This window comes from Sceloporus occidentalis, unplaced genomic scaffold (assembly GCF_023333645.1).
Source record: "Sceloporus occidentalis isolate IW3139 unplaced genomic scaffold, rSceOcc1.0.p SCAF_6, whole genome shotgun sequence".
NCBI lineage: Eukaryota > Metazoa > Chordata > Lepidosauria > Squamata > Phrynosomatidae > Sceloporus > Sceloporus occidentalis.
Window position 1 is genome coordinate 27900140 of NW_028316986.1, and position 14814 is coordinate 27914953.

The 14814-nt window shown below is 38.0% G+C and overlaps 1 protein-coding gene across 1 annotated transcript in view; it reads left to right on the forward strand.

Annotated features, from left to right (window-relative positions):
* LOC149310550 (leucine-rich PPR motif-containing protein, mitochondrial-like) overlaps positions 1-14441 on the forward strand; it is a 139445-nt gene extending 125004 nt beyond the window's left edge. The window contains exons 35-38 of the mRNA XM_089529170.1: positions 4264-4338; positions 7066-7150; positions 12383-12525; positions 13509-14441. Coding sequence (XP_089385296.1) covers positions 4264-4338; positions 7066-7150; positions 12383-12525; positions 13509-13577 — 372 coding nt within the window. The 3' untranslated portion in view covers positions 13578-14441. The remainder of the gene's footprint in view (positions 1-4263; positions 4339-7065; positions 7151-12382; positions 12526-13508) is intronic.
* Positions 14442-14814: the final 373 nt, after the last annotated feature.

Genomic DNA, 14814 nt, shown 5'->3' on the forward strand with positions numbered 1-14814 from the left:
CAGTTTTATTAGCACACTGTCCTTAGGGGTGTAACATCCCTGTCCATCCTTTAGTAAAATGCCAATCTCTTCTACTGTTATTGTTTGCCTTCAAGTTATTTCAGACTCATAGAGACCCTAAGGTGAAACGGAGGAGGTTTTCTGGGACTGAGAGTGTGTGACTCACTCAAGGTCACCCAGTGGATTTCCATAGCCAAGTAGGGGATCGAACCCTGATCACCAAACCACTACACCATGCTGTAGATGCCTTGGTCCAAGAGCCTATCCTTCTGTTTTACCTGCTCAAACAGAAGCAGAACAGCCTTTGTTTTCCAGGAGACATCACAGGTAAGCAAGAACATAAATCTTGCTTACCAAGCCATGTGTCTGTGTGTGTGTGTGCGTTGTCTTCAAGTCAGCATAGAGGCCAAAATTAGAAGAGAAGGCAAAACTGCATTTTTGTGATTGTTTTGAATTACTATAAATCAATTTAGAAGCCAATCCTTGACTGAAAATGTGATGTGGTTTTTCCCCCCATCCAGTATGGTAGTCTCATCCTTTGAATCACCAACACTGCTCTACAAAAGGTTTTACCAAAAGTATTGTTTTCTGTTCAGTTATGTGTCACTGGCATGTTAACTGGCAAGTATGGGTCTCCAGTGGCCCAGTCTGTCTCTCCTTTAAAATTGGCAATCTTTAGGGTATGAGACGACAGTGTTCATGCCACTTTAACAGTGCTAATAAATAGAAAGCCGAGAAATATGCAGAAAGAATAAGAGCTGCCATTGGCAGTGTACACAAACAGACTCCAAGGGGGAGTCTTTCCCAGCAGGCGGCAGTCAGACAATCACAGTGATCCTTCAAATTGCTGCTTTTGTGTAGACTCCCTGTGTCAAATTGAGGCCTGTTACCAGTTTCTACTAGTAAATACTGCTACATTCACTTATGTTCTTGCTTAGCTGCTAAATACTCTAAAGGTTAAAAGGAAAGAAAAAAATCATCTCTCAAATCATTGGAAGGCTCCAAGGCATTCCAGGGAGGTTGGTGATTGAATGTGTGGTGGTGAAATTTAGTTCTTGTCTGCTGCTGCTTTTGTATAATTTAAGAAAACATGTATATTCAGTGCTTGGGGCATCTTCTTACAATCAAAATTATTTTCAAATGGACACTGTAATTATATGGTGAACAAGCTCTGATTAACTTGGTTTACTGATGATGCTAAATTATTGTCAGCAAAATGTGAAATAAGTATTTCTTTTCATGTGAAATTGTGGGGGGGGGAATGAACTGCATCGGAGCATCTGTTTTAAAAAATAATGACTTTCTTTTGGGGAATATATACAATGGCATGGAAAGCAATCCTTTATGTATGCTAGTTATAAAACTGCATAGTGTTTTCTTGGATGTGATGAAAAGTGTTATTACACTCCAAATGAAAAAGAGAATTATGCAGTGAGGAGCCCTGGTGGCACAGTGGTTAAATGCTAGTATTGCAGCCATTCACAGCTGCAAGGTTGTGAGTTCGACCCCAGGGAGGGCTCCAGAGTCTACTCAGCCTTGCATCCTTCCGTAGGCTGCTAAAATGAGTACTCAGCTTGTTGGGGGCAATTAGCTTACACATTGTAAACCGCTTAGGGAGTGCTTAAGTGCACTGATAAGCAGTATAGAAATGTACTTGCTATTGCTATTTGCTATGTCCTTGATTGTCCAGTAATCGCCTGCCCTTATCCGTGGATGCCTGAAACCATGGATAGTACCAAACTCTATACCAGTAATATTTTTATACTGCAATTGAGCATGGGTAACTGAAACCACAAAGATCAAAACTGCAAATGGGGGGCTACAGTTGGCTCACCGTAGCCATGGATTCTTTATCCACAAATTCAATCATCCACAACTTGAAAATATTTTTTAAATATAATTTTACGCCATTGTATGTAATGGAACTTGAGCATCCATGGATTTTTGTATCCATTGGAAGGGGAGGGGGTTTCTTGGAACCAAACTCCAACAAATACCAAGGGACCGTGGCTGAGCATGTGTAACTGAAACCGTGGAAAGCGAAATCATGGATAAGTGTGAGCTATTGTGTCACCTTATTGATGCTGTGATTTTGCATAGAGTATGAGTATGCATAACATCCAATTAATTTCAAAGTACCTGTTCCAGTCAGCCCACGGTATCCACAAACTTACCATCTGCCAATTCAAGCATCCGCAGATGGCAAGCCCACATTGTCCCCAATGGCGGCACGTGCACACAGCCATGCCACTGCACCGCCATTAGGGACAACGCAGGCTTGAGCATCCACAGATTTTGGTATCCACAGGAGGAGGTCTGGATTGGATCCCCCATAGATACCAAAGACCAACTGTATTTTATTCAAAATTACAAGAATGTACTATTATTTATGAGATTGGAGAAGTAAGACTTTTATGTTTAAATTAATAGGAATTATACATGCATACTAAGTTTTGCTTTCATGAAATTTTATCAAGCCATTCCTACGATTTACCATTTGAAAATTTAAGGAAGAAGTTGTCAATCTTCCCAGTTATTTTTAACAGTAGAGCAGAAAGCTCCCTGTAAGTGTGGAGTTTCTTCACATAATTGTGAGTCCTGTTTCTCCAGGGTTATTTTCTAAATAAGCATTAATGGACTACAAATTTGAATAGATAATAGTGTACATACAACCCCTACTACCCAAAGGATAGAATTTATACCTTTTGGATGCCTTTATGAAAGGGAGGTTATTTCCACCATCAGATTGCTAGAAATATTTTTCAGTCACTACATTCAGTTTTGTAGCTTGCACTCCAAGCTCATTTTCAGTGGTCGCTCATTTTCAATAGCCTTTAATACAGATTGTGCATAACACTAGAGAGGCTGTAGTATGTGCCATCCAATTCTCAGCTCTATATTTTTTTGCATTTATTTAGAATCAGGTTATTTGTCAAGTTCTATTTACACCCTTTACTAAAAAGCTTTAAAGCCAGTATTTTGTGACTTGTTGTCATAGTTTACAATTTGTTAAAGAGGATGGCTTGTCTTTCTCTTTATGTGTGATGGGTCATTTCCTTGAAAGAAAGTGGTAAATGATGTAGAGAGATGTCAGATAGCTTCCTTTTGCTCTTCATTAGGTCTTCCCAACAATAAACTTCATTTGCATCTCCAAGAACTTGACAAGACAGTTTTAAATGCCTTGGCCTAAATCCAACTAATGCTTGTTGGGTGAAAATTCACACCAGCTCATTTGCACTAGTTCAGTGTGCAAGTGATAGTGCCGAGCAATTGTGCAGTGTCTTTCACAACCCTTTTGTGTAAACCCCTGTAAAAATTGTATTAACTCCGAACATGCACAAATCAAAACATAACAGGCCTTGTCCTACCACAGTGAGAATTTGCAATGGACCATTGGGTTGCTGAATTAGTTGTTGTTGTTGTTTTTCACAACCATCTGCAGCATTTGCTTACAAAGTGATGTGTCTATGTATATACATGCTTTGCCAAGCGGAATGTACTGATACACTGAAGTTCTAACTTTGACAGAATGTTTTAAGCTTTTCTAGAGAAAGAAATCAGTGTGCAGTTTTCAGATTTTCAATATGACACTGTTGAGCATAAACTAAAATATTATCTTGCCTTTTTAAAAAAAAAAACCCTCTGGTTTCTACAGTGGGACAGACACTTGATTTGTCGGGTCTGTCATATAAACTTTTTTTGAGTTTAACTTTTGTCTCTTGAGCACTGGCTGTCTGTTGCAGAGAAAGCCTTTTATAAAACAGAGAGATTGAAATCAGTCCTTTTGTATGCATAAGTGTAGGTAATTATACTTTAAAGAGAACTTGCTTTGTACATTTTAATTTTTATAAAGAAACGAGCAGTTATCTCCCTGACACCTTATTAAATGTATAATTAACCTTATGATCCCTAGCTCACTTGTGAATGCTTGGCAGAATAATTGGAGAGGAATAGTGTTCTCCCCCCCCCCCCCCCCCACACACACACATGCTTTCTTTCTTTTACAGCCCTAAATCTCTTTTCTGTGGGATGTTAAAGCATTTGTTCATTTCTCTCCCTCCCCTCTTTTAAGCAAGCCCAATGTTTATTGTGCCAAGGACAGCATTTGCCAGAAAAAGAAGGAAAATCAGCTTGCCATCCCATTTGTTTTCCTGTCTGTGAGTTTGAAATAAGTGGTCAACCATTAAGGTCTTTGATAACAATATTACATCATTTAATTTCACCTTACCCCACCATGTCCCAACCTTGTTTCTGTCTTTCAAGAGATGCGGTGCAATAGGTGAACAGAAGAAGACTCTGGTGGCTTTCTTGGCAAAGACAGCTGAGCAACCGGGACAGGTATATCAACTTTTTCTTTTTGGTCTGAGTGTAATTCATATGCTCTTCTATCATCTTCATGTAAGCATGGCCTGATGTCAGTGCTTATGTTATGTGCCATTCATAATAGATGTTGACACCTTGCACTTTCTCAACAGCTGCAGAACCAAAACAAGAAAATACTCAGATTGAATCACCAAAGCCTGCGAGCTTGCTGTGTTGTTGTTGAGGGTTTCTTTTTGGTTTTGTGCTTTTTTGTTTTTACTTTTTACTTGGGGAGGAGATGGAGCATATTATCAGTGATGCCTCAGACATCATTGTAATACAGCATTTTTCCAGAAAATAACTGATTCAGCAGTTGAGTTACGGTTTTATCCTACTGATTTTCACTTTTTTATTTTCTTTTCATAAACTGAAAAATAAAATTGGGTAAACAAAAATCAAATGGCACATAATGTTAGGAGATGTGCTGCAAGATACATGTATAAGATAGATAGATAGTTTCATGCCTACATGCCAGTGTAATTAGAAAATTTTTGATGAACGCGGATGTTCAAACTGACCTGTGGCTACTCTTGTCAGCAAAACAGCAACAGGCAGCAGTATCTGGAAGATAGTGATGCATATCAAGCTCTTCCCGAGATCCAATTCACTTGATTCTTGTACTGAGGAAAGGCCTGTTTGCTATCAGGTCCAAAACACACTGCAGAAATAATCAAGTTTGAGACAACTTTAACTGCTCTGGCTCAGTCCTAGAGAATTCTGGGAATTGTAGTTTATTGTGGCACCAGAGCTCTGTGACAAAGAAGGCTAAAGGTCTCACAAAGCTACAATTCCGATAATTCTTTACCACTGAGCCAGGACAGTTAAAACGGTCTCAAACTGGATTATTTCTGCAGTGTGTTTTGGACCATCATTCCACCTTTTTATTTTTAAATGCTTGGGTTGAATTAGTCATAGTGGTCTGATGAACACAGTGCAACTCTTCAGAATTATAGTGGGAACATTAGACATTCCAGTTATCTCAAAACAAATGTGGTGGTGATTTTATTTACTGTGCAAGTGAAACCTTTGTTCAGACAGCAATTGTGTGCAAGGCTTTGAAAGGTGGGTACCACCTGAAAGAGAACTTCGCTGTGCACCATCATAATCATCACATTCAGAAAATGGTGCTAGCCTTCCCATGTGAATCCATAGAAATGCACTGGTTGAGACAGCTCCTAAATTTTATCAAGAACTGAGAGATAGAGCCTTGCCACTTAACTTCTAAATTAAAGTTGTGGATCTCAAAATTGCTTTAACATAATAGTGAAATGGGTCATCCTGCCCATTCCAGGGCATATCCTTGCTGGTACTCACAGTAGCTGCTGACCACAGCATGGAGAAGTTACTGGTTTGCACTACAGTGGCCATGCTAACTGGATGCTTTTAAAAGTTGAAAATAAATTTTCCAAACTTGGGGTGGGAGCTGACCACCAAATTCCAAAAAGGAAGTTTACTTTATTGAGGAATTTGAGTAGGTAATTAGGCAGACTCAGAAGCACTTCCCTTGTGAGTTACAGAGCATTAGAAGAAAAGAGGAAAACTTAAGAAGATTTGAATTCTTTAATATAAGATAAGTAGGGGAGTTCTCTGAATTTTTTTGTTATTTATAAGATCTGCATGTCAGAAAACCATTCATAAAATATTTATGTGGTAAATGGTATTCTGCTTAAGTGCTAGTAATTGCCCTGTTTCAAGATGCATATGAAGCTTGAAAACTACAAAGTTTCTAAGGACACAGTCCACCAAGAAAGCCTCCTATCATTGGAGGAGTAGGAGCTGTAGAAATCATAGTAATTTTGATGGATCCAGTTGGAGTTTCTTTCTTTTGAAATGTGTGCATGTTCAAAATAATTACAGGATATTCTTGGCGCTTGGTGCTTTTCTAGTAAGCCTAAATAGGTTACAATCCAGGGCCTTTACAAGCCTGGAAAGCATCTGCAAATGCATATGTATTTTTCTTTAGTGGTCCCTTCTAAGCAGCTACATTCATAGAAGCCCATGATAGTGTTTTAGGAGATTACACCACTGAATAAAGCGTCTTACCGCTGCCGAATTCAAGCTTCATTCAGGCTGTACTGTAGTGTTATCGCATGGTTTTTCTCTCCCAAAAGGCCATCTGAATAGAGCCCAGATCCAATGCGGGTCCCTGAACTCGCTTTGACAGCCATTTTTCAAAGTCAGAAAGACATGTTTTTCAGCAGTGCAATAATCTCATTCGTCTCTAGGTTTAGAAATAGTTATGAGGTTTGAAGCAAGGACACTGTTTTGCCGAATGCATGGTGGTATTACACTAATGAGAAATGGCTGTATCTCAGTGACAGAGGGAATGCTTTGCATGAAGAACATTCCAGGCTTAATCTCTGCCATCTCCTATAGGATTACCTGAAACAGAAGACCGGCTGATGGTCTTTACTGAGGTAGATAGATCAGTTCTTTGACTTGATATAAGTCAGCTTGTTGTTTTTTCCCTTTCTTTCTTGTATTATTAATGGAGCATGTATGACAATATTAGCCAGGATCAAAGAAAACCTCTATAATCTTAACAATATTTTTCCCATAATTCTTCTCTTTAAAAAAATCAATCAGAGGCATATTTCTAAATCATGTCCATAATATATTTTGACTCTTTGGGCCTAGATTTTTGTAGTGTCCCTCTGATATTTATTAAATGAAATTCTGTGTCCTTGCCTTTAATTTTTATAGGCTCACAGAATTAAGGCATTGCTGACTCTGGTTCCTGACTTCACAGATATCAAGACTGTTAACTCTTACCTCATGAAATGCTATGGTAAGGCTGTCCATGTTATTTTACATCACATTCTTGTGTTATTTTCTCTGTAAATATTGACAGTGCAGCTTATACAATAAAAATAAAATAATAACAAGATGATAGTGAAATCAGAACTGGGAAGTGTCTGGAACTTAGTTTTATCTGGGAAGCCTTCAGAAGGTGGGTGTTTTAAGCCTGTTTCAAACACGCTGTTCTAAGAGAACAGGACAGACTAAAGAAACAACACTAGTGAAATGTTCCTAGTACTTGATGGTATGGGATGAAAGCAAGGAGATGATCTCAGTACCAGACTATGTGCTTAACATTCAGAAGATCTCAGTTCATTCTTGGTTATTCCCACATAAAGAATCTCTGGTATGAAAGAAAGGATTTGAACAAAATGCCTGTCCAAGAGCTCAGAAGGCCACTGCAAGTCAGAGTGGATCATATGAAGATAGGGAGACCTGCAGTGTCATTAAAAGCTTTCAAAATCACTTTTTGAATGCCAGTGAGCTACTAGATTTAGCTGCTGTTAATTAACTATATTAGCCATTGATATTGTGTGTCCTACCCCTTTCTGTGCTGCAGGAAGGGGGAGGCAATGGTTTGAATCATTATTTGAACATGGGTCACAATGAAATTAGCAGGACAAATGACTAGTGACTTAAGTCCAATTGTGAGGTACACATGCATGGTTTTATACTGTGTTAAATGGATTTATCTGGTTTTAAACTTGTGAATTGTTAAATTGTTTAATATACTTTTAAAATGTTTAAATTATTTTATACTATTTCAAATTGTCTTAAATAAATTACATGGATTTCATTTTATGCCACCCTGAGATCTCTTGATATAGGTTAGTGTATACATAGATCCAGCCCACTAGTTGTATGTACAATACTGGTAAAGGGCAGTTAATCTGTTTCACTGGGACGTTTTTGTTGTGATTTTGTTAAGGCATAAAAAGTGAAAGTATTCGTTTTTTGTGGGTTTTTCGGGCTATGTAGCCATGTTCTAGAAGAGTTGGCCGCATAGCCCCAAAAACCCACAAAAAACTATGGATGCCAGCCATGAAACCCTTTGACTTCACAGTGAAAGCATTAGATTCTAGAAGCACAAGGAAAATGAAGTGCCAGTGAACTTGTGGGTATTCATTCCGTCTTGCCGATGTAAACCTTTGGGACTGTGTCAGGATGCGGGGAGAAAAAACCCTTCACCACTGTTATACTTCCAAGAATAAAGAATTACCTTTTTAAAAAAGTTTAAATTGTGCAGTCCATTAAGCATAATCTTAGTATTCTTTTTTGTTTTTGTTTTTTATACAATAGATACTTCTATTTTAAAGGAATGGGAAGTTAACATGTTCTATTATACCTTCATTAACTCATCACTTTGTGCAGGTCCTGAAGCCTCCCACAGTTAGTAAGCAACTCATCCACTTGCAGCTGTGAGTGGGAAGTTTTTCCTTGGCAAATGTAGAGATGTCTGAAAGCGACATCTCTACAAAATGGCTTTTTATTTCTTTACTGTGTGTAACATTAAGTATTTCCCATTGAAAAGGCAGATATTTAAAAGGTAAATGAAAATCAGATCAGTTCAGTATAATTTGCAAAGCCCGGAAGAAAGACCTGTTTAGTGGTTCTGTCACTCACTGTAAGAGCAAAGATAGTAATTATTTATTTTATTTTTATCCCGCCTTTCTCCCAAAATGGGACCCAAGGCAGTGAACATATATAAACATGTTAAAATTGTACAATTAAAATCATAAAAATATAAAAATTACAAATAGAATTTTTTTAAAAACATACAGAGTTAAAATTCAAAAGTCCAAGTCCAACCCTCATCTCCCAATAAAACCAAGCCTGCCAGATCTGAAAAGGCCTGTTTAAACAAAAATGTCTTTGCCTGCCTACGAAAGGCCAGCAGTGAGGGGGCTAGCCTAGTCTCCCGTGGAAGGGAGTTCCACAGGGAAGGAGCAGCCACTGAGAAGGCTCTCTCAGGTCCTCACCAGGCGAGCCTGCGATGGTGATGGGACAGAGAGAAAGCCTTCTCCTGAAGATCTTAGGGCTCTTGGTTGTTCATATGGGAGATACAATCTTTCAAATAGTCTGGAACTAAGCCATGTGGGGCTTTAGAGGTCATAACCAGCACATAGTCGGCCCTTCTTATACACAGATTTTTTATACATGGATTCAAGCATACACAGTTTGAAAATGTTCAAAAAACGTATAAATTTCAAATATCAAACCTTGATTTGGTATGTCATTATATTTAATGGGACTTGAGCATACACAGATTTTGTTACACATGGGGGATCTTGGAACCAAACCCCAGCATATAATAAGGGTCCACTGTAAAAAATTTTGCTGCTACAAACTGTTGGGCAGGGGGAGAGATAGAAATTAAGAGTGATAAGCTTCAGGTCAGTGACAGAACACATGGTTTATAAGCAGACAGTCCCAAATTCAGTTTCTGCCATCTCCAGGCAGGGCTTGGACAAGGTCTGGTCTGAAACCCTGGACTAGCTGCCAGTAATCCTTGAGGCAATTTTGAGTTTTTTGAGCCTCTTGTCCTGGAACTGTTTTAGAATGAAAATGTTACTCCTATGTTAACAGAATATATAATTACTTTTTTCTTACACTTGCGATTTCCTCAAAACAGGTAGTTCTTGGGACCCTTGTGGAGAGAAAGGTGGCATAAAAATGCAATAAATAAATAATGAATCAATAGATAGTTCCCTTAACCATAAGGATTGCAACTGTTTCACACTGTTACTGTATTTATAGTTTCTGTGGCTTGTTTATCAACTCATAGATAACCTTCTGGCGATGAGCCTCTCCATACCTATCCAAGCTAGTACTCGGATGGAAACATCCAGCCTACCATAGGGACCATGTTTGAACCAGCTTAATCAAATCTGCCAGAGGTTGCACTCCACTTGCATAGACTTTTGTTTGTTTGTTTGTTTGTTTCATTTTTGCTGCCTTTCTCCCAGATGTGACCCAAGGCAGCTCATAGATTAAAAAAAAATTACAATAAAAATTCAAAACAGTTAAAATAATCTAAAGACAATATAAAACCACATAAACATATACAAAAGCTAAAAGGCATAACCAAAACACAAACACCACCCTGGCATGAATATATATTAAGCATCTGCTTAAATAAAAACATCTTATTTTGCTGATGAAATGCAAGCAGTGAGGGGGGGCAGCCTAGCCTTCTGTGGGAGCAGCCACTGAGAAGGCTCTCTCTTTTGTGTCCTCATCAAGCGAGCCTACTATGGTAGCGGGACCGAGAGAAAGTCTTCCCTCAAAGATCTTAGTGTTCTGGCAGGTTCATATGGGGAAGCACAGTTCTTCACATAATCTGGACCTAAGATATATAGGCAGTTCCTTTACCCGTAAAGATTGCAGCTGTTCCATACTGTTATTGTACTCAGTGGACTTATAGGAGTTCATTTTGACTGCCACACAATGATCAGAGTAGAACCCCATAATCAGGCCAAATAGAACTGCATACAATCCTCTCTAGAGATCTGAAATCTTCAGGAGAAGGTTTTCTCTCTGTCCTGCCACGATCACAGGCTCATTTGGTGTGGACACAAAAGAAAGCCTTCTGGAACTCAGTTTTGTGGGAGACTAGGCTGGCGGCCCCTTCCCTGCTTTCCTTTTCCTGGCATCCAAAGAGCTTTTTGTTCAAGAAGGCCTTTAATTTGTAACTAGGAGAACGTTTTATTGAGATGTTTTTTATTTATCTTTTTAAACTTTTGTGTTCCTTTTAAATGATTTAATATAGTTAAGTGGTGGTGTTTAATTGTTTTTAAAGCTTCATTGTGAAATGTGTTTTTGTTTGTTTGTTTGTTAATTTACTGTGTCTGGGAACTGCTTTGGGTCCCACTCTGGGAGAAAAGCGGCATCCAAACAAAATAAACAAATACAGTGGGCCCTTTGGATCTGCAGAGGTTGGTTCTGCCCCCCCCCCCCCCCCCCCGATAATGAAAACTGCACATAGTTAAGCCCCGTATTTTTCAGTGATGGCAACGTGAACACGCACACTTCAGCATGCCCATACTTACATTGCCACTATTTAATAATATGGGGTGTAGTAATCTGTGGATGGTCAGTTTTGCAGATCCAAAACTCATGTGTATAGAGGGCCCACTCTAAATTGGTTCTTCCTTATATGTTGTTGGGTGCCTTCAAAGTGTTCCTGAGTTTCCTTATACATGTGCATTGTTTGAATCTTTTATTGGTGGTCAAGCAACCTGTAGAGTGGTATATGTAAATAATGGAGCAGGAGTTGAATTCCTGCCCAGCAAGATCCGTAAAGTGATAGACAATAAAATCATAATGTTAAAAGCCATTTTTGACATTGTGGTTTTATTGTTTATTCCTTTTTGTTGTTTGTTCATTTTTAAAGCAATTTTAAAAGCCATCTTTTTATTTTCTGTTGAATACTCAGTAAAAATAGAACCAGACTGACTTCCTTTGGATTTTAGCTCCCAGGATTCCTGACTGGGGCTTCTGGGAGCTGTAATCCAAGACACCTGGAAGACCAAAGATTGGGAATCACTGTGGTAGATGAAGCACCTTCCTTCTCTGGCATTCTCACCAACCTAACCTTTTTGAGGTGATGAGTCATGAAAAAGGACTTCCATTGAAGTTCTCAAATTACAGGTAGACTCATATGAGAAAAAATAGTCTTTCAGAATAACATAGGACAATAAGGCAAGATACATTGGTGTTCACCTTGCGTGATCATTGCCTGTTTCAGTTATTATTAGAAAGAAAGCTCTCAAAGATTCACTGTGGAAAATATGATGTCTGCTACCTTAGGATAAGTGGGAACCTTCCAAAACTGGCAGAGTGACAAGAGAGCTGGCTTATCTCTGAAGCCTGCTCTGCAGCAGAGCCCTCAGGAGTCCCTAAGATTTGGCATCCCTGTTTGTCAGCCCCAGTAATTAATCAAGAGGCAAAATTAATCTGCAATTATGAAGCTTTGGTTCATTTTATCACACCAATTAATCGATTAAAGCCTACAGCCCTATTTCAGATCTACTTAGCTTGGCATTCTTTCACGGGTATAACTGGGGTGAGTGTACCACGACCAAACTGAACTTGGAGGCCACTTGCAAATGAAATGTAGGCCTTTTCTGAAGTGAATGGAACAAGAAATTTTTGGCTTGTAGATAAATTGTTTAAATATCTTATGCACTTTTTTAAAAAATCCTTTTTCTTTCTTTCCCAGCATTGGATGAGGATATAGCTTCAGCAAAAGCTCTGTATGAGAAAATGAAAGTGGAGAAATTGCACCCAGATGAGTTATTTTTGAAACGTTTGGCAGTTCTCCTCAAGAAAGCAGGAGAGGCTGTTCCTTTCACTGAACCCCCAGTGAGTGTTTACCTATTTTCAAAGAAATACCTCTGCAAACATGTTTGTGTGTGTTAATAAAATGTGGCATGCTTAATTATGCTGGGATTAAGGCTTCACAGAAAACCCTCAAAGGAGTCTACAAATGAAGTGCTGAGTATATTGTAGGCATTGTATTAATCTGGCATTACACTTGACTGGTGGGAGAAGGAAACCTCCTGGGGTTATTGTGTTTAAAGTATAAGTTCATAATTGAGCATTCATGTTTAGGTGTGAATTTATCAAGCATCCTTGGAGTGTTTTATCTCCAGTGTTTAAACTTTAAATGAGTTCTGCATGCTTTAGTTCAGAATGCTTAAGGTGTCAGCTAATTGCTACTTTTTAAATGTAAAGATTTTTTTTTCCAAATGCCATTTGCAAGATGAAAATGTAAAACACAAGAACTAATTTTCTCAGGCAGCTTGACTTATCCTTACAAATTTTGCCAACAAAAACATGAACTTTGGCCTCTATAAATCTGCTTAATTGAGGGGAAAACTATATGAAAATGTGGTTGCATCTTAAAATAACTTCTTAAGTATGTTTCCTTAGGATGAAAATGTACAAAAGAAGACACAGACTTGTTAATATAGCTGTAAATGGTAGTTGGGGATAGGATTATGTGTGCCATATCCTAGAAGATAATTCTGTTTAGTGACAGAAAGAAATATTAACTCTTCATTTAGATGCATGAAGGGTTAACATTCAGGTTGACATCATGCATGGCCTTTTTTTAAAACAACAAGAAGAAAAAAACAGTGTAAGTGCATGTTCATGGAGGGTGTCCATCCCTGTTCTTTAGATGATATTTGCCAGAATAAGGGATGGGCGGAAAGTTGGGCCACCTGTGCTGTAAAAGATATCATTGCTAGCAGAACAAATATAGAATACCAGAGTTTAATGCAGACAAGAATGTGATGTTTTGACTCTTTCCCATCCCTTTTTCTTCTGTTACTCAACTGTAGGAAAGCTTCAGATTCTATGCAGAGAAGCTAAGGAATGAACAACAGGAAGATTCATCAGATGAAGATTAATTTTTTTTAATGGTTTACTTGCTCTTTGTAATATTGGGACTGTGAAAAGATTTCTTTAAAATAATGTATTATCAGAATGAAAAAATAAAATTGAAAATGGGACTCTTCAGTGTATGAAGACTGACTTGTATAAAATTATGTCTTGAAGCAGCTTGAAATAGCATTTTTCTTCCTAAAGAAATTATAAACAAGTTGCTGGTACCTACTAGCATGAGTACCTGCTTTTGTGCCAAGTATATTTAAAAATCCAAATGTTTTAACCAAAATGAGTTGACTTCAATAAATGACAAAAGAACATGAAGGTTGGATTGGATCACTGCTGTGGAATCAAGATGATATATAGCTTTACCTATGGGGCTGACATACAGAAGCATACAGTGTGTTTATCTCTGCAGCATCCGTTCAGATCACTGAAATTCTGTCTGTTCTCCGGCGTCATTTCTACTTATGAAGCTCCATACTTTTCCACACAATTGGAAGTGATAAAATGAACATTGATATGCTGCCAAATGCAGCATCAACTGTCAGATTTCACGCTTCTCTGGCTGCTACACAGGTATTGAATTTGCACTGTCCCATGCTATATGAATGTCAAGAGTCAAGGCCTTTAATGTTAATTAAACTGAATATTTATATGTGAAAACACAATTGTCTTAGCATATGATAGCTTTTCAGAAAACCCATAATCTTCACTACCACTACACTAATGTACATTGGAGCTTTCCTGCCTTAAGGTTTCTTTGATTTGTAAATACAGCACTGAGGAAATAGTAAAATATAACAAACAATTCAGGTGAATCCTGCGGATCTTTGCTGTTGTCTTTGTTAAATTTCAGACATTTGAGTGAATCACGTTTGCATTTTATTATACCTGTTCTATGCAAACAAATAAATAAGTAAATGTTCCACAGTTTTTCCCTGTGTATATTTAAAAAATCTTTATTTTTGTTGTTGTTCCCCCTTTCACAATGTAGGAGACATGAAAGTCAGCTCAATTACTTGTATATTCACCAAGCAGCCCAAAAGTACTGAACACATTAGCTTATGAAAAAGATGTGAACATACCTAAATGCATTACTGTTTGACTTAACAGAGGTATATACATCCATGTGGATTGGAAAATTAGCTTACAGTTGTAAAGCACTTAGACACTGTTAGTTCAGTATGAAGCGGTATATAAATGAAGCTGTTTGTTTGTTTTTCTCCTTCATAATATTAGAACTCAGAATTATTGGAT